Here is a 21,894-nt window from a genome sequence, read left to right on the forward strand (position 1 = left end):
ATTTTATCCATATCCCAAGCCATCTCAGTACTCCATTCTTTGCTTTCACAAATCCTTCTTTCTTATATCCTTATCTTATTCTGACATTCTTATCTGGCTCTCTATTCTTTCTTCTAACTTCATATTAGAATATTTGCAGGAGATTCATATTTACAGCTTGTACTTTCCTGTGTCATTTTCCTGATGTAAAGCCATGTTCCTCTCTTTTATATCCAAATAAGTTTAAAAATGCCCTACAGCAATATGTGGCACACTTGCCCTTCATATCTTTACCCATCATAACCATCCTTTGGCAAGTACTCACCTTTCATCACATGTATTAAGTTTGCAAAGAAAATAAGTTTAGGGAAGAATGTGTTTACATTGTGTGGATATCAGTTCTTTTTTTTATTGATATCAAGGGCTGAATTAGTAGTTAAGTGTGCCACAGGTTAGGGCCAAAGGCAAAGGCAGCCCCAAAATGTGAAATCATAAATTCTCACTTCTTTATTGGAATCAGTTTAGAAATTTTTATAGAAAGCTCATAGAAACAATTTATTTTTTAATGAGAAGAGGCAGGTTATATTTTTTTCTTATACTTGCAAGCACTTTAGGTGGCTTGAAAAAGGCTCATTTTTAGAAAGGTAAAACAAATTCATTTAAGTATGATATTAAGAGATTCTAGAATTCTGGTTGCTATCAGGCCTCATGATAGATTTGATAGCATGGGTATGAGAATGGAGAAGAAAGTTGGATATGAGATGCTTTTGTACACATATGATGCTTTTATAAGTAAAGTTTGTTCTTTGCTGATGGTGACATTGGTAATGAACCTTAGAAAGTTGTGCAGGAACATGGTTGTGCTTGATCGTTGGCAGACAGATATTAAGATATCAGATTTTTCTTATTCATGTAGAATTGTTATTCACTGGTCATTATATTACCCTTCAGAAAGATAGAAAATAATAAATTATCAGTAGCATAAACTTTGACACCTTTCAGTTTCTCATAAGATCATTATTCTTATAAAGGATCATTATTGGCCACCCTACATACTGATGAGTCATTTTTCATTTCATTAGCAGAACCCGCCGATATGAATTGATTGAAATTGGGAGTGGGCTGATGTCTCCCACATCCACTGATAGCCTAAGCACTCCTTCCCCACAGAGCATCGACCTCATGGGTATGTTACTTTCTTGAAATTAATTTATGGAGTTAATATTTATAGATCTTGCTTCTTTGAGTTCATGAGTATGCATGTCTGTTTGTTTGTTTGCCTGTGTAGGTTAGTATAGCCTTGTATACGTTTGTGAACCTATGCTTTGCTGTGCTTGAAAATGAATCAAAATGATTGCCTAAATCATACCATTGATATTGGCAATAATAGAATCTCTACTAAAGTTGATTTTCATTCCATCAGGACACTGGATGCTAAACACTCATATCTGAGGTTAAGAATTCAGATAGTCCTTGCTCAGTGTTAGAGATGATTCCCTGAAAAGTACAGTGTTAAGCATAATGTTGTTACTAACTAAACCAATTTTACCACAGATCAAATGGTGTAAGAGGGGGTTGCATTCTTAGGCCAGGCATTTAATGTTTCTCCCAATGAAGATTGAATAAATACAAAAATGTATATCATGATGGGTTAAGATAAAATTCAGATTGAAATTTAGATTCTGCACTGAGATTGAATCCAATAAGGACATTAGTAATCATGAATGAATGCATAAGGCTAGATTGACCAGTACCGATGTATGAGTGGTTTAACTATTCAAACAGGCATTTCAGGTTCTTGGTACTTCAGCAAAATGGGTATTTTATAAAGGGAAAAAAGTTTTTCCCTTATGAAATAAAAGATCATATAAGAATAATGAATAACAAGTACATTGGAAATATAGGCCCCTACTTACTTCTTGAATGAATGCATAAAGCTAGGTTGACCAACCCTGATGTATGAGTGGTTTAACTATTCAAACAGGCATTTCAGGTTCTTGGTGCTTCTGCAAAATGGGTATTTTATAAAGTAAAGGGAAAAAAGTTTTTCCCTTATGAATTAAAAGATCAAAAAGAATAATAGATAACAAATACATAAGAAATATAGGCCTCAGCTTACTTCTTGTGGATGTATTCCTAAGGTAGTGCTGAGCATTATAGGTGCTCCCCAACTTACGATGGTTCAACTTATGATTTTTCAAATTTACGATGGTGTGATAGTGATACGCATTCAGTTGAAACTGTACTTCGAATTTTGAATTTTTATCTTTTTCCAAGCTAGCATATGTGGTATGATACTCTCTCGTGATGTGCATTGGCAGCAAGCCACAGTTTCCAGTCAGCTATGCGATCACGAATGTGAACAACCATCATTCTACAATGCACTGTGTTGCCAGCATTTTTGGATTTTGTGTCTTGTGTTTTTGCATCCCATCATGTTTACGAAATGCCCATCTGTGTCTCGTGCCCCTGGTGAGAAAGAGAGGAAGGCAGTTACTCTTCAGATGAAATTAAAGATAATTGCCCAGCATGAATATGGCAAGCCAGTAATGGCCATCACATGTCAGTTATGACTCTCGCAATCAACGATCTTGACCATCTGAAAGGATAAGAAGCAAATCAGTGATGCAGTGAAATCTTCAGCATTGGTTAAATCCACTCTCATCACAAAGAAAATAGCTGGGCCAAATGATGATATGGAAAGATTACTTGTCACATGGATGGAAGACCAGATACATAAGCACATACCACTTAGCTTATTGATATTCTAGGCTTAGGCAAGAAGTCTTTTCGATATGCTAAAATGGCTTGCCGATGATCCTACTTATATGCATGTTTACAACAAGTCATATGTGGTTCCACTGGTTCAAAAGGCTGCATAATTTTCAAAATGTAAATGTTATTGGTGAGGTAGCAAGTGCTGATACTGAAGGTGCTGAAGCTTTTAAGGAAGAGTTGCATTAGGTAATTGTGGATGAGATGTGTAAATGTTCTGAGAATGTTTAAGGTAGGCAAGGGTAAGCTTTTATGTTTGGTCTGTTAGATGTACAGGATTAAATGTATTTTCAACTTATGTTATTTTCAGTTTACAAAAGGTTTATCGGAACGTAACCCCATTGTAAGTCAGGCAGCACGTGCACACATCATATTGCTGATATGTTTCAAAAGATGATGTTTTGATGCACCTGTTTCCTTTTGTAATCAAATGTTGCAAGTCTTTGATGCAGAAAATACTTTTTTCCAACATTAACAAATCATTTTGCAATATTTATTTACCCTGTTTCAAGACATACTCTTTTTCAGGACATACTCTTTTCTGACTACAGTATATGTAATGCATATTTTCTCATTATGATGGACCCATATTTTCTAATAAATAGAATCATTGAGCATTTAGAATATGTGGGAGAAGCTTCCGAAGCCAGTGGTCTCACATGATGCAGTGTTATCATTGACTGAGAACCAATCCCACAATATGAATCATACTGCTGCTCCTTTTTAAAAGTTCATCTAAGTTTTTCTTTGTAGTTCATATTTTGACACATATCCAGTTTTTCAATATCAGACTGCAAGTATGCAGTCTGTTGTGGATGAGAGAGCTTGGGAAGTGAGTCAGTTGTTGTTTGCTGATGGTACAGCGCTGGTGGCTGATTCATGTGAGAAACTGCAGAAGCTGGTGACTGAGTTTGGTAAAGTGTGTGAAAGAAGAAACTTGAGAGTAAATGTGAATAAGAGCAGGGTTATTAGGTACATTAGGGTTGAGGGTCAAGTCAATTGGGAGGTAAGTTTGAATGGAGAAAAACTGGAGGAAGTGAAGTGTTTTAGATATCTGGGAGTGGATTTGGCAGCGGATGGAACCATGGAAGTGGAAGTGAATCATAGGGTAGGGGAGGGGGCGAAAATTCTGGGAGCTTTGAAGAATATGTGGACGTCGATAACATTATCTCGGAAAGCAAAAATGAGTATGTTTGAAGGAATAGTGGTTCCAACAATGTTGTATGGTTGCGAGGCGTGGGCTATGGATAGAGTTGTGCGTAGGAGGGTGGATGTGCTGGAAATGAGATGTTTGAGGACAATGTGTGGTGTGAGGTGGTTTGATCGAGTGAGTAATAATAGGGTAAGAAAGATGTTTGGTAAAAAAAAGTGTGTGGTTGAGAGAGCAGAAGAGGATGTTTTGAAATGGTTTGGTCACATGGAGAGAATGAGTGAGGAAAGATTGACAAAAAGGATATATGTGTCAGAAGTGGAGGGAACGAGGAGAAATGGGAGACCAAGTTGGAGGTTGAAAGATGGAGTGAAAAAGATTTTGAGTGATCGTGGCCTGAACATGCAGGAGGGTGAAAGGCCTGCAAGGAATAGAGTGAATTGGAACGATGTGACATACCGGGGTCGACGTGCTGTCAATGGATTAAACCAGGGCATGTGAAGTGTCTGGGGTAAACCATGGAAAGTTGTGTGGGGCCTGGATGTGGAAAGGGAGCTGTGGTTTCGGTGCATTATTACATGACAGCTAGAGACTGAGTGTGAACGAATGTGGCCTTTGTTGAATTTTCCTAGCGCTACCTCGCACACATGAGGGGGAGGGGGTTGTTATTTCATGTGTAGTGAGGTGGTGATGGGTATGAATAAAGGCAGGCAGTATGAATTATGCACATGTGTATATATGTATATGTCTGTGTGTATATATATATATATATATATATATATATATATATATATATATATATATATATATATATATATATATACATACATCTCCCACTCAATTGCATTTTTTCCCTGCAAAAATCGTCCAAATGCCTCTCTCTTCTCTTTCACTAATGATCTTACTTCTTCATCCCACCACTCACTACCCTTTCTGATCAACCCACCTCCCACTCTTCTCATGCCACAGGCATCTTTTGCGCAATCCATCACTGATTCCCTAAATACATCCCATTCCTCCCCCACTCCCCTTACTTCCATTCTTCTCACCTTTTTCCATTCTGTACTCAGTCTCTCCTGGTACTTCCTCACACAAGTCTCCTTCCCAAGCTCACTTACTCTCACCACCCTCTTCACCCCAACATTCACTCTTCTTTTCTGAAAACCCATACAAATCTTCACTTTAGCCTCCACAAGATAATGATCAGACATCCCTCCAGTTGCACCTCTCAGCACATTAACATCCAAAAGTCTCTCTTTCGCGTGCCTGTCAATTAACACGTAATCCAATAACGCTCTCTGGCCATCTCTCCTACTTACATACGTATACTTATGTATATCTCGCTTTTTAAACCAGGTATTCCCAATCACCAGTCCCTTTTCAGCACATAAATCTACAAGCTCTTCACCATTTCCATTTACAACACTGAACACCCCATGTATACCAATTATTCCCTCAACTGCCACATTACTCACCTTTGCATTCAAATCACCCATCACTGTAACCCGGTCTCTTGCATCAAAACCACTAACACACTCATTCAGCTGCTCCCAAAACACTAGCCTCTCATGATCTTTCTTCTCATGCCCAGGTGCATATGCACCAATAATCACCCATCTCTCTCCATCAACTTTCAGTTTTACCCATATTAATCGAGAATTTACTTTCTTACATTCTATCACATACTCCCACAACTCCTGTTTCAGGAGAACTGCTACTCCTTCCCTTGCTCTTGTCCTCACACTAACCCCTGACTTTACTCCCAAGACATTCCCAAACCACTCTTCCCCTTTACCCTTGAGCTTCATTTCACTCAGAGCCAAAACATCCAAGTTCCTTTCCTCAAACATACTACCTATCTCTCCTTTTTTCACATCTTGGTTACATCCACACACATTTAGACACCCCAGTCTGAGCCTTCGAGGAGGATGAGCACTCCCCGCGTGACTCCTTCTTCTGTTTCCCATTTTAGAAAGTTAAAAAAATACAAGGAGGGGAGGATTTCTGGCCCCCCGCTCCCGTCCCCTCTAGTCGCCTTCTACGACACGCGAGGAAAACCATGGAAAGCTGTGTAGGTATGTATATTTGCGTGTGTGGACGTATGTATATACATGTGTATGGGGGTGGGTTGGGCCATTTCTTTCGTCTGTTTCCTTGCGCTACCTCGCAAACGCGGGAGACAGCGACAAAGCAAAAAAAAAAAAAAAAAAATATATATATATATATATATATATATATATATATATATATATATATATATGAAGTCTTTTCGGGATGAGAGAGCTTGGGAAGTGAGTCAGTTGTTGTTCGCTTATGATACAGTGCTGGTGGCTGATTCATGTGAGAAACTGCAAAAGCTGGTGACTGAGTTTGGTAAAGTGTGTGAAAGAAGAAAGTTAAGAGTAAATGTAAATAAGAGCAAGGTAATTAGGTACAGTAGGGTTGAGGGTCAAGTCAATTGGGAGGGAAGTTTGAATGGAGAAAAACTGGGTGAAGTAAAGTGTTTTAGATATCTGGGAGTGGATCTGGCAGCGAATGGAACCATGGAAGCGGAAGTGAATCATAGGGTGGGGAAGGGGGCGAAAATCCTGGGAGCATTGAAGAATGTGTGGAAGTCGAGAACATTATCTCGGAAAGCAAAAATGGGTATGTTTGAAGGAATAGTGGTTTCAACAATGTTTTATTGTTGCGAGGCGTGGGCTATGGATAGAGTTGTGCGTAGGAGGATGGATGTGCTGGAAATGAGATGTTTGAGGACAATGTGTGGTGTGAGGTGGTTTGATCGAGTAAGTAACGTAAGGGTAAGAGAGATGTGTGGAAATAAAAAGAGCGTGGTTGAGAGAGCAGAAAAGGGTGTTTTGAAATGGTTTGGGCACATGGAGAGAATGAGTGAGGAAAGATTGACCAAGAGGATATATGTGTCGGAGGTGGAGGGAACGAGGAGAAGAGGGAGACCAAATTGGAGGTGGAAAGATGGAGTGAAAAAGATTTTGTGTGATCGGGGCCTGAATATGCAGGAGGGTGAAAGGAGGGCAAGGAATAGAGTGAATTGGAGCGATGTGGTATACTGGGGTTGACGTGCTGTCAGTGGATTGAATCAAGGCATGTGAAGCGTCTGGGGTAAACCATGGAAAGCTGTGTAGGTATGTATATTTGCGTGTGTGGACGTATGTATATACATGTGTATGGGGGTGGGTTGGGCCATTTCTTTCGTCTGTTTCCTTGCGCTACCTCGCAAACGCGGGAGACAGCGACAAAGCAAAAAAAAAAAATATATATATATATATATATGTGCTGAAAAAGGATTTATGTGCTGAAAAAGGACTGATGATTGGGAATACCTGGTTTAAAAAGCGAGATATACATAAGTATACTTATGTAAGTAGGAGAGATGGCCAGAGAGCGTTATTGGATTACGTGTTAATTGACAGGCGTGCGAAAGAGAGACTTTTGGATGTTAATGTGCTGAGAGGTGCAACTGGAGGGATGTCCGATCATTATCTTGTGGAGGCTAAGGTGAAGATTAGTATGGGTTTTCAGAAAAGAGGAGTGAATGTTGGGGTGAAGAAGGTGGTGAGAGTGAGTGAGCTTGGGAAGGAGACCTGTGTGGGGAAGTACCAGGAGAGACTGTGTACAAAATGGAAAAAGGTGAGAACAATGGAAGTAAGGGGAGTGGGGGAGGAATGGGATGTATTTAGGGAATCAGTGATGGATTGCGCAAAAGATGCTTGTGGCATGAGAAGAGTGGGAGGTGGGCTGTTTAGAAAGGGTAGTGAGTGGTGGGATGAAGAAGTAAGAGTATTAGTGAAAGAGAAGAGAGAGGCATTTGGACGATTTTTGCAGGGAAAAAATGCAATTGAGTGGGAGAAGTATAAAAGAAAGAGACAGGAGGTCAAGAGAAAGGTGCAAGAGGTGAAAAAAAGGGCAAATGAGAGTTGGGGTGAGAGACTATCAGTAAATTTTAGGGAGAATAAAAAGATGTTCTGGAAGGAGGTAAATAGGGTGCGTAAGACAAGGGAGCAAATGGGAACTTCAGTGAAGGGCGTAAATGGGGAGGTGATAACAAGTAGCGGTGATGTGAGAAGGAGATGGAATGAGTATTTTGAAGGTTTGTTGAATGTGTCTGATGACAGAGTGGCAGATATAGGGTGTTTTGGTCGAGGTGGTGTGCAAAGTGAGAGGGTTAGGGAAAATGATTTGGTAAACAGAGAAGAGGTAGTAAAAGCTTTGCGGAAGATGAAAGCTGGCAAGGCAGCAGGTTTGGATGGTATTGCAGTGGAATTTATTAAAAAAGGGGGTGACTGTATTGTTGACTGGTTGGTAAGGTTATTTAATGTATGTATGACTCATGGTGAGGTGCCTGAGGATTGGCGGAATGCGTGCATAGTGCCATTGTACAAAGGCAAAGGGGATAAGAGTGAGTGCTCAAATTACAGAGGTATAAGTTTGTTGAGTATTCCTGGTAAATTATATGGGAGGGTATTGATTGAGAGGGTGAAGGCATATACAGAGCATCAGATTGGGGAAGAGCAGTGCGGTTTCAGAAGTGGTAGAGGATGTGTGGATCAGGTGTTTGCTTTGAAGAATGTATGTGAGAAATACTTAGAAAAGCAAATGGATTTGTATGTAGCATTTATGGATCTGGAGAAGGCATATGATAGAGTTGATAGAGATGCTCTGTGGAAGGTATTAAGAATATATGGTGTTGGAGGCAAGTTGTTAGAAGCAGTGAAAAGTTTTTATCGAGGATGTAAGGCATGTGTACGTGTAGGAAGAGAGGAAAGTGATTGGTTCTCAGTGAATGTAGGTTTGCGGCAGGGGTGTGTGATGTCTCCATGGTTGTTTAATTTGTTTATGGATGGGGTTGTAAGGGAGGTAAATGCAAGAGTCCTGGAAAGAGGGGCAAGTATGAAGTCTGTTGGGGATGAGAGAGCTTGGGAAGTGAGTCAGTTGTTGTTCGCTGATGATACAGCGCTGGTGGCTGATTCATGTGAGAAACTGCAGAAGCTGGTGACTGAGTTTGGTAAAGTGTGTGGAAGAAGAAAGTTGAGAGTAAATGTGAATAAGAGCAAGGTTATTAGGTACAGTAGGGGTGAGGGTCAAGTCAATTGGGAGGTGAGTTTGAATGGAGAAAAACTGGAGGAAGTGAAGTGTTTTAGATATCTGGGAGTGGATCTGTCAGCGGATGGAACCATGGAAGCGGAAGTGGATCATAGGGTGGGGGAGGGGGCGAAAATTTTGGGAGCCTTGAAAATGTGTGGAAGTCGAGAACATTATCTCGGAAAGCAAAAATGGGTATGTTTGAGGGAATAGTGGTTCCAACAATGTTGTATGGTTGCAAGGCGTGGGCTATGGATAGAGATGTGCGCAGGAGGATGGATGTGCTGGAAATGAGATGTTTGAGGACAATGTGTGGTGTGAGGTGGTTTGATCGAGTAAGTAACGTAAGGGTAAGAGAGATGTGTGGAAATAAAAAGAGCGTGGTTGAAAGAGCAGAAGAGGGTGTTTTGAAATGGTTTGGGCACATGGAGAGAATGAGTGAGGAGAGATTGACCAAGAGGATATATGTGTCGGAGGTGGAGGGAACGAGGAGAAGAGGGAGACCAAATTGGAGGTGGAAAGATGGAGTGAAAAAGATTTTGTGTGATCGGGGCCTGAACATGCAGGAGGGTGAAAGGAGGGCAAGGAATAGAGTGAATTGGAGTCATGTGGTATACAGGGGTTGACGTGCTGTCAGTGGATTGAATCAGGGCATGTGAGGCGTCTGGGGTGAACCATGGAGAGCTGTGTGGGTATGTATATTTGCGTGTGTGGACGTGTGTATGTACATGTGTATGGGGCGGGGGGTTGGGCCATTTCTTTCGTCTGTTTCCTTGCGCTACCTCGCAAACGCGGGAGACAGCGACAAAGTATAAAAAAAAAAAAAAAATAAAAAAAAAAAAAATATATATATATATATATATATATATATATATATATATATATATATATATATATATATATATATATATATATATGGATTTGTATGTAGCATTTATGGATCTGGAGAAGGCATATGATAGAGTTGATAGAGATGCTCTGTGGAAGGTATTAAGAATATATGGTGTGGGAGGAAAGTTGTTAGAAGCAGTGAAAAGTTTTTATCGAGGATGTAAGGCATGTGTACGTGTAGGAAGAGAGGAAAGTGATTGGTTCTCAGTGAATGTAGGTTTGCGGCAGGGGTGTGTGATGTCTCCATGGTTGTTTAATTTGTTTATGGATGGGGTTGTTAGGGAGGTAAATGCAAGAGTTTTGGAAAGAGGGGCAAGTATGAAGTCTGTTGGGGATGAGAGAGCTTGGGAAGTGAGTCAGTTGTTGTTCGCTGATGATACAGTGCTGGTGGCTGATTCATGTGAGAAACTGCAGAAGCTGGTGACTGAGTTTGGAAAAGTGTGTGGAAGAAGAAAGTTAAGAGTAAATGTGAATAAGAGCAAGGTTATTAGGTACAGTAGGGTTGAGGGTCAAGTCAATTGGGAGGTGAGTTTGAATGGAGAAAAACTGGAGCAAGTGAAGTGTTTTAGATATCTGGGAGTGGATCTGGCAGCGGATGGAACCATGGAAGCGGAAGTGGATCATAGGGTGGGGGAGGGGGCGAAAATCCTGGGGGCCTTGAAGAATGTGTGGAAGTCGAGAACATTATCTCGGAAAGCAAAAATGGGTATGTTTGAGGGAATAGTGGTTCCAGCAATGTTGTATGGTTGCGAGGCGTGGGCTATGGATAGAGTTGTGCGCAGGAGGATGGATGTGCTGGAAATGAGATGTTTGAGGACAATGTGTGGTGTGAGGTGGTTTGATCGAGTGAGTAACGTAAGGGTAAGAGAGATGTGTGGAAATAAAAAGAGCGTGGTTGAGAGAGCAGAAGAGGGTGTTTTGAAGTGGTTTGGGCACATGGAGAGGATGAGTGAGGAAAGATTGACCAAGAGGATATATGTGTCGGAGGTGGAGGGAACAAGGAGAAGAGGGAGACCAAATTGGAGGTGGAAAGATGGAGTGAAAAAGATTTTGTGTGATTGGGGCCTGAACATGCAGGAGGGTGAAAGGAGGGCAGGGAATAGAGTGAATTGGAGCGATGTGGTATACCGGGGTTGACGTGCTGTCAGTGGATTGAAGCGGGGCATGTGAAGCGTCTGGGGTGGGCCAAGGAAGGCTGTGTAGGTATGTATATTTGCGTGTGTGGACGTATGTATATACATGTGTATGGGGGGGGGTTGGGCCATTTCTTTCGTCTGTTTCCTTGCGCTACCTCGCAAACGCGGGAGACAGCGACAAAGTATAATAAATAATAAATATATATATATATATATATATATATATATATATATATATATATATGGGATGAAGAAGTAAGATTATTAGTGAAAGAGAAGAGAGAGGCATTTGAGCGATTTTTGCAGGGAAAAAATGCAATTGATTGGGAGATGTATAAAAGAAAGAGACAGGAGGTCAAGAGAAAGGTGCAAGAGGTGAAAAAGAGGGCAAATGAGAGTTGGGGTGAGAGAGTATCATTAAATTTTAGGGAGAATAAAATATGTTCTGGAAGGAGGTAAATAAAGTGCGTAAGACAAGGGAGCAAATGGGAACTTCAGTGAAGGGCGCAAATGGTTAGGTAATAACAAGTAGTGGTGATGTGAGAAGGAGATGGAGTGAGTATTTTGAAGGTTTGTTGAATGTGTTTGATGATAGAGTGGCAGATATAGGGTGTTTTGGTCGAGGTGGTGTGCAAAGTGAGAGGGTTAGGGAAAATGATTTGGTAAACAGAGAAGAGGTAATAAAAGCTTTGCGGAAGATGAAAGCCGGCAAGGCAGCAGGTTTGGATGGTATTGCAGTGGAATTTATTAAAAAAGGGGATGACTGTATTGTTGACTGGTTGGTAAGGTTATTTAATGTATGTATGACTCATGGTGAGGTGCCTGAGGATTGGCGGAATGCGTGCATAGTGCCATTGTACAAAGGCAAAGGGGATAAGAGTGAGTGCTCAAATTACAGAGGTATAAGTTTGTTGAGTATTCCTGGTAAATTATATGGGAGGGTATTGATTGAGAGGGTGAAGGCATGTACAGAGCATCAGATTGGGGAAGAGCAGTGTGGTTTCAGAAGTGGTAGAGGATGTGTGGATCAGGTGTTTGCTTTGAAGAATGTATGTGAGAAATACTTAGAAAAGCAAATGGATTTGTATGTAGCATTTATGGATCTGGAGAAAGCATATGATAGAGTTGATAGAGATGCTCTGTGGAAGGTATTAAGAATATATGGTGTGGGAGGCAAGTTGTTAGAAGCAGTGAAAAGTTTTTATCGAGGATGTAAGGCATGTGTACGTGTAGGAAGAGAGGAAAGTGATTGGTTCTCAGTGAATGTAGGTTTGCGGCAGGGGTGTGTGATGTCTCCATGGTTGTTTAATTTGTTTATGGATGGGGTTGTTAGGGAGGTGAATGCAAGAGTTTTGGAAAGAGAGGCAAGTATGAAGTCTGTTGGGGATGAGAGAGCTTGGGAAGTGAGTCAGTTGTTGTTCGCTGATGATACAGCGCTGGTGGCTGATTCATGTGAGAAACTGCAGAAGCTGGTGACTGAGTTTAGTAAAGTGTGTGAAAGAAGAAAGTTAAGAGTAAATGTGAAAAAGAGCAAGGTTATTAGGTACAGTAGGGTTGAGTGTCAAGTGAATTGGGAGGTAAGTTTGAATGGAGAAAAACTGGAGAAAGTAAAGTGTTTTAGATATCTGGGAGTGGATCTGGCAGCGGATGGAACCATGGAAGCGGAAGTGAATCATAGGGTGAGGGAGGGGGCGAAAATCCTGGGAGCCTTGAAGAATGTGTGGAAGTCGAGAACATTATCTCGGAAAGCAAAAATGGGTATGTTTGAAGGAATAGTGGTTCCAACAATGTTGTATGGTTGCGAGGCGTAGGCTGTGGATAGAGTTGTGCGCAGGAGGGTGGATGTGCTGGAAATGAGATGTTTGAGGACAATGTGTGGTGTGAGGTGGTTTGATCGAGTAAGTAATGTAAGGGTAATAGAGATGTGTGGAAATAAAAAGAGCGTGGTTGAGAGAGCAGAAAAGGGTGTTTTGAAATGGTTTGGGCACATGGAGAGAATGAGTAAGGAAAGATTGACCAAGAGGATATATGTGTCGGAGGTGGAGGGAACGAGGAGAAGTGGGAGACCAAATTGGAGGTGGAAAGATGGAGTGAAAAAGATTTTGTGTGATTGGGGCCTGAACATGCAGGAGGGTGAAAGGAGGACAAGGAGTAGAGTGAATTGGATCAATGTGGTATACTGGGGTGGACGTGCTGTCGGTGGATTGAATCAGGGCATGTGAAGCGTCTGTGGTAAACCATGGAAAGTTGTGTGGGGCCTGGATGTGGAAAGGGAGCTGTGGTTTCGGGCATTATTGCGTGGCTGCTAGAGACTGAGTGTGAACGAATGGTGCCTTTGTTGTCCTTTCCTAGCGCTACTTCGCACACATGAGAGGGGAGGGGGAAGGTATTCCATGTGTGGCGAGGTGGCAATGGGAGTGAATGGGGGCAGACAGTGTGAATTTTGTGCATGGATATATATGTATGTGTCTGTGTATGTATATATATGTGTACATTGAGATGTATAGGTATGTATATTTGTGTGTGTGGACGTGTGTGTGTATACATTGTGCATGGGGGTGGGTTGGGCCATTCTTTCGTTTGTTTCCTTCCGCTACCTCGCTAACGCGGGAGACAGCGACAAAGCAAAATAGATAAAAAATGAATATCTATTATACTTTGTCACTGTCTCCTGTGTTAGCAAGGTAGCGCAAAAAACAGACGAAAGAATGGGCCAACCCACCCACATACACATGCATATACATACACATCCACACACGCACATATACATACCAATACATTTCAACTTATACATATATATACATACACAGACATATACATATATACACATGTACATTATTCATACTTGCTCCCTTTATTCATTCCCTTCGCCACCACACCACACAAGAAATGACAACCCTCTCCCCCTGCATGCGTGCGAGGTAGCACTAGGAAAAGACAACAAAAGCCACATTCGTTCACACTCAGTCTCTAGCTGTCATATATAATGCACTGAAACCACAGCTCCCTTTCCACATCCAGGCCCCACAAAACTTTCCATGGTTTACCCCAGACACTTCACATGCCTTGGTTCAATCCATTGACAGCACGTCGGCCCTGGTATACCACATTGTTCCAATTCACTCTGTTCCTTGCATGCCTTTCACCCTCCTGCATGTTCAGGTCCTGATCGCTCAAAATCTTTTTCACATCATCCTTCCACCTCCAATTTGGTCTCCCACTTCTCCTCGTTCCATCCACCTCTGACACATATATCCTCTTTGTCAATCTTTCCTCTCATTCTCTCCATGTGACCAAACCATTTCAAAACACCCTCTACTGCTCTCTCAACCACATTCTTATTATTACCACACATCTCTTACCCTTTCGTTAGTTACTCGATCAAACCACCTCACACCACATATTGTCCTCAAACATCTCATTTGCAACGCATCCACCCTCCTCCGCACAACTCTTATCTATAGCCCATGCCTTGTAAACATATAACATTGTTGGAACCACTATTCCTCCAAACTTACCCATTTTTGCTTTCCAAGATAATGTTCTCACCTTCCACACATTTTTCAATGCTCCCAGAACTTTCACCCCCTCCCTGACCCTCTGACTCACTTCCGCTCCCATGGTTCCATCCACTGCCAGATCCACTCCCAGATATCTAAAACACTTCACTTCCTCCAGTTTTTCTCCATTCAAACTTACCTTTCAATTGACTTGTCCCTCGACCCAATTGTACCTAATAACCTTGCTCTTATTCACATTTACTCTCAGCTTTCTTCTTTCACACACTTTACCAAACTCAGTCACCAGCTTCTGCAGTTTCTCACTCGAATCAGCCACAAGTGCTGTATCATCAGCGAACAACTGACTCACTTCCCAAGCCCTCTCATCCACAACAGACTGCATACTTGCCCCTCTTTCCAAAACTCTTGCATTCACCTCCCTAACACCCCCATCCATAAACAAATTAAACAACCATGGAGACATCATGCACCCCTGCTGCAAACCGGCATTCAATGAGAACCAATCACTTTCCTCTCTTCCTACTCGTACAGATGCCTTACATCCTTGATAAAAACTTTTCACTACTTCTAGCAACTTACCACCCGCACCATATATTCTTAATACCTTCCACAGAGCATCTCTATCAACTCTATCATATGCCTTCTCCTATATGCCTTCTCCAGATCCGTAAATGCTACATACAAATCCATTTGCTTTTCTAAGTAATTCTCTCATACATTCTTCAAAGCAAACACCTGATCCACACATCCTTTACCACTTCTGAAACCACACTGCTCTTCTCCGATCTGATGCTCTGTACATGCCTTCACCCTCTCAGTCAATACCCTCCCATATAATTTCCCAGGAATACTTAACAAACTTATACCTCTGTAATTTGAGCATTCACCTTTATCCCCTTTGCCTTTGTACAATGGCACTATGCATGCATTCCACCAATCCTCAGGCACCTCACCATGAGTCATACGTACATTAGATATCCTCACCAACCAGTTAACAACACAGTCACTCCCTTTTTTGATAAATTCCACGGCAATACCATCCAAACCCACTGCCTTGCCGGCTTTCATCTTTCACAAAGCAATTAATACCTCTTCTCTGTTTCCCAAATCATTCTCCCTAACCCTCTCACTTCGCACACCACCTCAACCAAAACGCCCTATATCTGCCACTCTGTCATCTAACACATTCAACATACCTTCAAAATACTCACTCCATCTCCTCACATCACCACTACTTGTTATTACCTCCCCATTAGCCCCCTTCACCAATGTTCATTTTGTTCTCTTGTCTTACACACTTTATTTACCTCCTTCCAAAACATGTTTTTATTCTCTTTAAAATTTAATGATACTCTCTCACCCTCTCATTTGCCTTTTTTTTCACCTCTTGCACCTTTCTCTTGACCTCCTGCCTCTTTGTTTTATACATCTCCCAGTCATATGCACTATTTCCCTGCAAAAATCGTCCAAATGCCTCTTTCTTCTTTGTCACTAATGATTTTACTTCATCCCACCACTTGCTACCCTTTCTAATTTGCCCACCTCCCACACTTCTCATGCCACAAGCATCTTTTGCGCAAGCTATTGCTGCTTCCCTAAATACATCCCATTCCTCCCCCACTCCCCTTATGTCCTTTGCTCTCATCTTTTTCCATTCTGCACTCAGTCTCTCCTGGTACTTCCTCACACAAGTCTCTTTCCCAAGCTCACTTACTCTCACCACTCTCTTCACCCCAACACTCTCTCTTCTTTTCTAAAAACCTCTACAAATCTTCACCTTCACCACCACAAGATAATGATCAGACATCCCTCCAGTTGCACCTCTCAGCACCCTAAATACAACTCATTCCTCCCCCACTCCCCTTGCATCCTTTGCTCTCACCTTTTTCCATTCTGCTCACAATCTCTCCTGTGTGTGTGTGTGTGTGTGTGTGTGTGTGTGTGTATGTATAAGTGGATGGGTCATTCTTCATCTGTTTCCTGGCGCTACTTAGCTGTCGGGGAAAACAGCGATTAAACATGATGATGATGATGATGATAATAATAATAATAATAATAATAATAATAATAATAATAATGATAATGATAATAATAATGATAATGATAATGATAATAATATATTTCTTTTATTTATTATGTTTGATCGCTGTTTCTCTCATCAGTGAGGTGGCACCCAGAAACAGATGAAGAATGACCTCTCCACTCATATACACGTTTTATTTATTATTTATTTTGCTTTGTCGCTGTCTCCCGCGTTTGCGAGGTAGCGCAAGGAAACAGACGAAAGAAATGGCCCAATCTACCCCCATACACATGTATATACATACACGTCCACACACGCAAATATACATACCTATACATCTCAATGTACACATACATATACACACACAGACACATACATATATACCTATGCACACAATTCACACTGTCTGCCTTTATTTATTCCCATCGCCACCTCGCCACACATGGAATACCATCCCCCTCCCCCCTCATGTGTGCGAGGTAGCGCTAGGAAAAGACAACAAAGGCCCCATTTGTTCACACTCAGTCTCTAGCTGTCATGCAATAATGCCCGAAACCACAGCTCCCTTTCCACATCCTGGCCCCACACAACTTTCCGTGGTTTACCCCAGACGCTTCACATGCCCTGATTCAATCCACTGACAGCACGTCAACCCTGGTATACCACATTGATCCAATTCACTCTATTCCTTGCCCGCCTTTCACCCTCCTGCATGTTCAGGCCCCGATCACTCAAAATCTTTTTCACTCCATCTTTCCACCTCCAATTTGGTCTCCCACTTCTCCTCGTTCCCTCCACCTCCGACACATATATCCTCTTGGTCAATCTTTCCTCACTCATTCTCTCCATGTGCCCAAACCACTTCAAAACACCCTCTTCTGCTCTCTCAACCACGCTCTTTTTATTTCCACACATCTCTCTTACCCTTACATTACTTACTCGATCAAACCACCTCACACCACACATTGTCCTCAAACATCTCATTTCCAGCACATCCACCCCCCTGCGCACAACTCTATCCATAGCCCACGCCTCGCAACCATACAACATTGTTGGAACCACTATTCCTTCAAACATACCCATTTTTGCTTTCCGAGATAATGCTCTCAACTTCCACACATTCTTCAAGGCTCCCAGGATTTTTGCCCCCTCCCCCACCCTATGATTCACTTCCGCTTCCATGGTTCCATCCGCTGCCAGATCCACTCCCAGATATCTAAAACACTTTACTTTCTCCAGTTTTTCTCCATTCAAAATTACCTCCCAATTGACTTGACCCTCAACCCTTCTGTACCTAATAACCTTTGCTCTTATTCACATTTACTCTTAACTTTCTTCTTTCACACACTTTACTAAACTCAGTCACCAGCTTCTGCAGTTTCTCACATGAATCAGCCACCAGCGCTGTATCATCAGCGAACAACAACTGACTCACTTCCTAAGCTCTCTCATCCACAACAGACTTCATACTTGCCCCTCTTTCCAAAACTCTTGCATTCACCTCCCTAACAACCCCATCCATAAACAAATTAAACAACCATGGAGACATCACACACCCCTGCCGCAAACCTACATTCACTGAGAACCAATCACTTTCCTCTCTTCCTACACGTACACATGCCTTACATCCTCGATAAAAACTTTTCACTGCTTCTAACAACTTGCCTCCCACACCATATATTCTTAATACCTTTCACAGAGCATCTCTATCAACTCTATCATATGCCTTCTCCAGATCCATAAATGCTACATACAAATCCATTTGCTTTTCTAAGTATTTCTCACATACATTCTTCAAAGCAAACACCTGATCCACACATCCTCTACCACTTCTGAAACCACACTGCTCTTCCCCAATCTGATGCTCTGTACATGCCTTCACCCTCTCAATCAATACCCTCCCATATAATTTACCAGGAATACTCAACAAACTTATACCTCTGTAATTTGAGCACTCACTCTTATCCCCTTTGCCTTTGTACAATGGCACTATGCACGCATTCCACCAATCCTCAGGCACCTCACCATGAGTCATACATACATTAAATAACCTTACCAACCAGTCAACAATACAGTCACCTCTTTTTTAATAGATTCCACTGCAATACCATCCAAACCTGCTGCCTTGCCGGCTTTCATCTTCCGCAAAGCTTTTACTACCTCTTCTCTGTTTACCAAATCATTTTCCCTAACCCTCTCACTTTGCACACCACCTCGACCAAAACACCCTATATCTGCCACTCTATCATCAAACACATTCAACAAACCTTCAAAATACTCACTCCATCTCCTTCTCACATCACCACTACTTGTTATCACCTCCCCATTTGCGCCCTTCACTGAAGTTCCCATTTGCTCCCTTGTCTTACGCACTTTATTTACCTCCTTCCAGAGCATCTTTTTATTCTCCCTAAAATTTAATGATACTCTCTCACCCCCACCCTATGATTCACTTCCGCTTCCATGGTTCCATCCGCTGCCAGATCCACTCCCAGATATCTAAAACACTTTACTTTGCCCTCTTTTTCACCTCTTGCACCTTTCTCTTGACCTCCTGTCTCTTTCTTTTATACATCTCCCACTCAATTGCATTTTTTCCCTGCAAAATCGTCCAAATGCCTCTCTCTTCTCTTTTACTAATAATCTTACTTCTTCATCCCACCACTCACTACCCTTTCTAATCAACCCCCCTCCCACGCTTCTCATGCCACAAGCATCTTTTGCGCACTCCATCACTGATTCCCTAAATACATCCCATTCTTCCCCCACTCTCCCTACTTCCATTGTTCTCAACTTTTTCCATTCTGTACTCAGTCTCCCCTGGTACTTCCTCACACAAGTCTCCTTCCCAAGCTCACTTACTCTCACCACCCTCTTCACCCCAACATTCACTCTTCTTTTCTGAAAACCCATACAAATCTTCACCTTAGCCTCCACAAGATAATGATATGTAGTTTAGTAAAGTGTGTGAAAGAAGAAAGTTAAGAGTAAATGTGAATAAGAGCAAGGTTATTAGGTACAGTAGGGTTGAGGGGCAAGTCAATTGGGAGGTAAGTTTGAATGGAGAAAAACTGGAGGAAGTAAAGTGTTTTAGATATCTGGGAGTGGATCTGGCAGCGGATGGAACCATGGAAGCGGAAGTGAATCATAGGGTTGGGGAGGGGGCGAAAATCCTGGGAGCCTTGAAGAATGTGTGGAAGTCGAGAACATTATCTCGGAAAGCAAAAATGGGTATGTTTGAAGGAATAGTGGTTCCAACAGTGTTGTATGGTTGCAAGGCGTGGGCTATGGATAGAGTTGTGCACAGGAGGGTGGATGTGCTGAAAATGAGATGTTTGAGGACAATGTGTGGTGTGAGGTGGTTTGATCGAGTAAGTAACGTAAGGGTAAGAGAGATGTGTGGAAATAAAAAGAGCGTGGTTGAGAGAGCAGAAGAGTGTGTTTTGAAATGGTTTGGGCACATGGAGAGAATGAGTGAGGAAAGATTGACCAAGAGGATATATGTGTCGGAGGTGGAGGGAACGAGGAGAAGTGGGAGACCAAATTGGAGGTGGAAAGATGGAGTGAAAAAGATTTAGTGTGATCGGGGCCTGAACATGCAGGAGGGTGAAAGGCGGGCAAGGAATAGAGTGAATTGGATCGATGTGGTATACCGGGGTTGACGTGCTGTCAGTGGATTGAAGCAAGGCATGTGAAGCGTCTGGGGTAAACCATGGAAAGCTGTGTAGGTATGTATATTTGCGTGTGTGGACGTGTGTATGTACATGTGTATGGGGGGGGGGGGGGTTGGGCCATTTCTTTCGTCTGTTTCCTTGCGCTACCTCGCAAACGCGGGAGACAGCGACAAAGTATAAAAAAAAAAAAAAAAAAAAAAAATACACACATAAACGTCTATACTCACACATACATACATATACAATTCTACATGTAAATATAAACATACACAGACATAAACATATATACACATGTACATATTCATACTTGCTTGCCTTCAATCCATTCCTGGCGCCACCTCACCCCACAGGAAACAGCATTGCTGCCTCCCGCTTCAGCAAGATAGTGCCAGGAAAACACAAAAAAGGCCACATTCTTTCACACTCAAAAACACAAAAAAGGCCACATTCTTTCACACTCACTCTCTAACTGTCACGTGTAATGCATCAAAACCACACCTCCCTATCCACATCCTGGCCCCACAGATCTTTTCATGGTTTGCCCCAGACATTTCACATGCTCTTGTTCATTCCATTGACAGCACATCAACCTCGTTGATGTTCCAATTCACTGTATTCCTTGCATGCCACTCACCTTCCTGTTTGTTCAGGCCCCAGTCACTCAAAGTCTTTTTCACTCTATCCTTTTACCTCTAAGTTGGTCTCCTGCCTCTTCTTGTCCCCTCTTATATCCTCTTTATCAGCCTTTCCTCACTCATTCTCTTTATATGTCCAAACCATTTCAACACACCCTCTTCTGCTCTCAGTCACACTCTTTTTATTACTTTATTACCACACATTTCTCTTATCCTTTCATTACTTACTCGATAGATAGATGGATAGATAGATATGTTGATGAAGGTGAAATTGCACTTCAATAGGAGTTCATATGATTTATGTAACATGTAAATTTTCTGTACATGGAAACAGTCCATCTCATCAGATGCCACTAATTAATTTCTTTCTTTTCTTTCAAACTATTCGCCATTTCCTGCGTTAGCGAGGTTGTGTTAAGAACAGAGAACTGGGCCTTTGAGGGAATATCCTCACCTGGCCCCCTTCTCTGTTCCTTCTTTTGGAAAATTTGAAAAAAAAAAAAAATGATGAGACGGGAGGATTTCCAGCCCCCCGCTCCCTCCCCTTTTAGTCGCCTTCTACGACACGCAGGGAATACGTGGGAAGTATTCTTTCTCCCCTATCCCCAGGGATAATTAATAAGGTTATTTATATCCCAGCATCACAACAGAAGTACCATCTGGCATCTGCCATTGTAGAAAACACACTGGCCTGATGGACAGTGACTGTTAAAGGGAGAGTTGGGGGTACCATGTGGTTAAGGGGGGTTGCATGGCAGGGAATGGTCCAAGACTTATCTAAATTGATAATACTTATTTGATTACCATAAGACTTTAATGTCCTGTATATGTCCTTATTTATTTAGATAACATTCTTTGTTACTATATTTACAAGAATTGTATGTTACTTACATTGCTGCAGCCACATACAGTATACTTACTGTACATTCATCCTCTCACCCTACCCATTCAAACCTTGCTAGGTTTTCACAGTCTAGTATTTATTAAATCAACCAAATCTTAAACATTAT

General features: G+C 41.8%; 1 protein-coding gene across 8 annotated transcripts in view; it reads left to right on the top strand.

Moving 5' to 3' along the window:
• Positions 1-21,894, top strand: part of LOC139749437 (DENN domain-containing protein 1A) — a 213,980-nt gene that overhangs the window by 127,038 nt on the left and 65,048 nt on the right. For 6 of the 8 annotated variants that reach the window (XM_071663294.1, XM_071663288.1, XM_071663296.1 and 3 more), the window contains one exon: positions 1,062-1,165. In XM_071663294.1, the coding sequence (XP_071519395.1) occupies positions 1,062-1,165 (104 nt within the window). The remainder of the gene's footprint in view (positions 1-1,061; positions 1,166-21,894) is intronic. The other 2 variants (XM_071663295.1, XM_071663290.1) reach the window with 1 other exon arrangement.

This window comes from Panulirus ornatus, chromosome 7, assembly GCF_036320965.1.
Source record: "Panulirus ornatus isolate Po-2019 chromosome 7, ASM3632096v1, whole genome shotgun sequence".
NCBI lineage: Eukaryota > Metazoa > Arthropoda > Malacostraca > Decapoda > Palinuridae > Panulirus > Panulirus ornatus.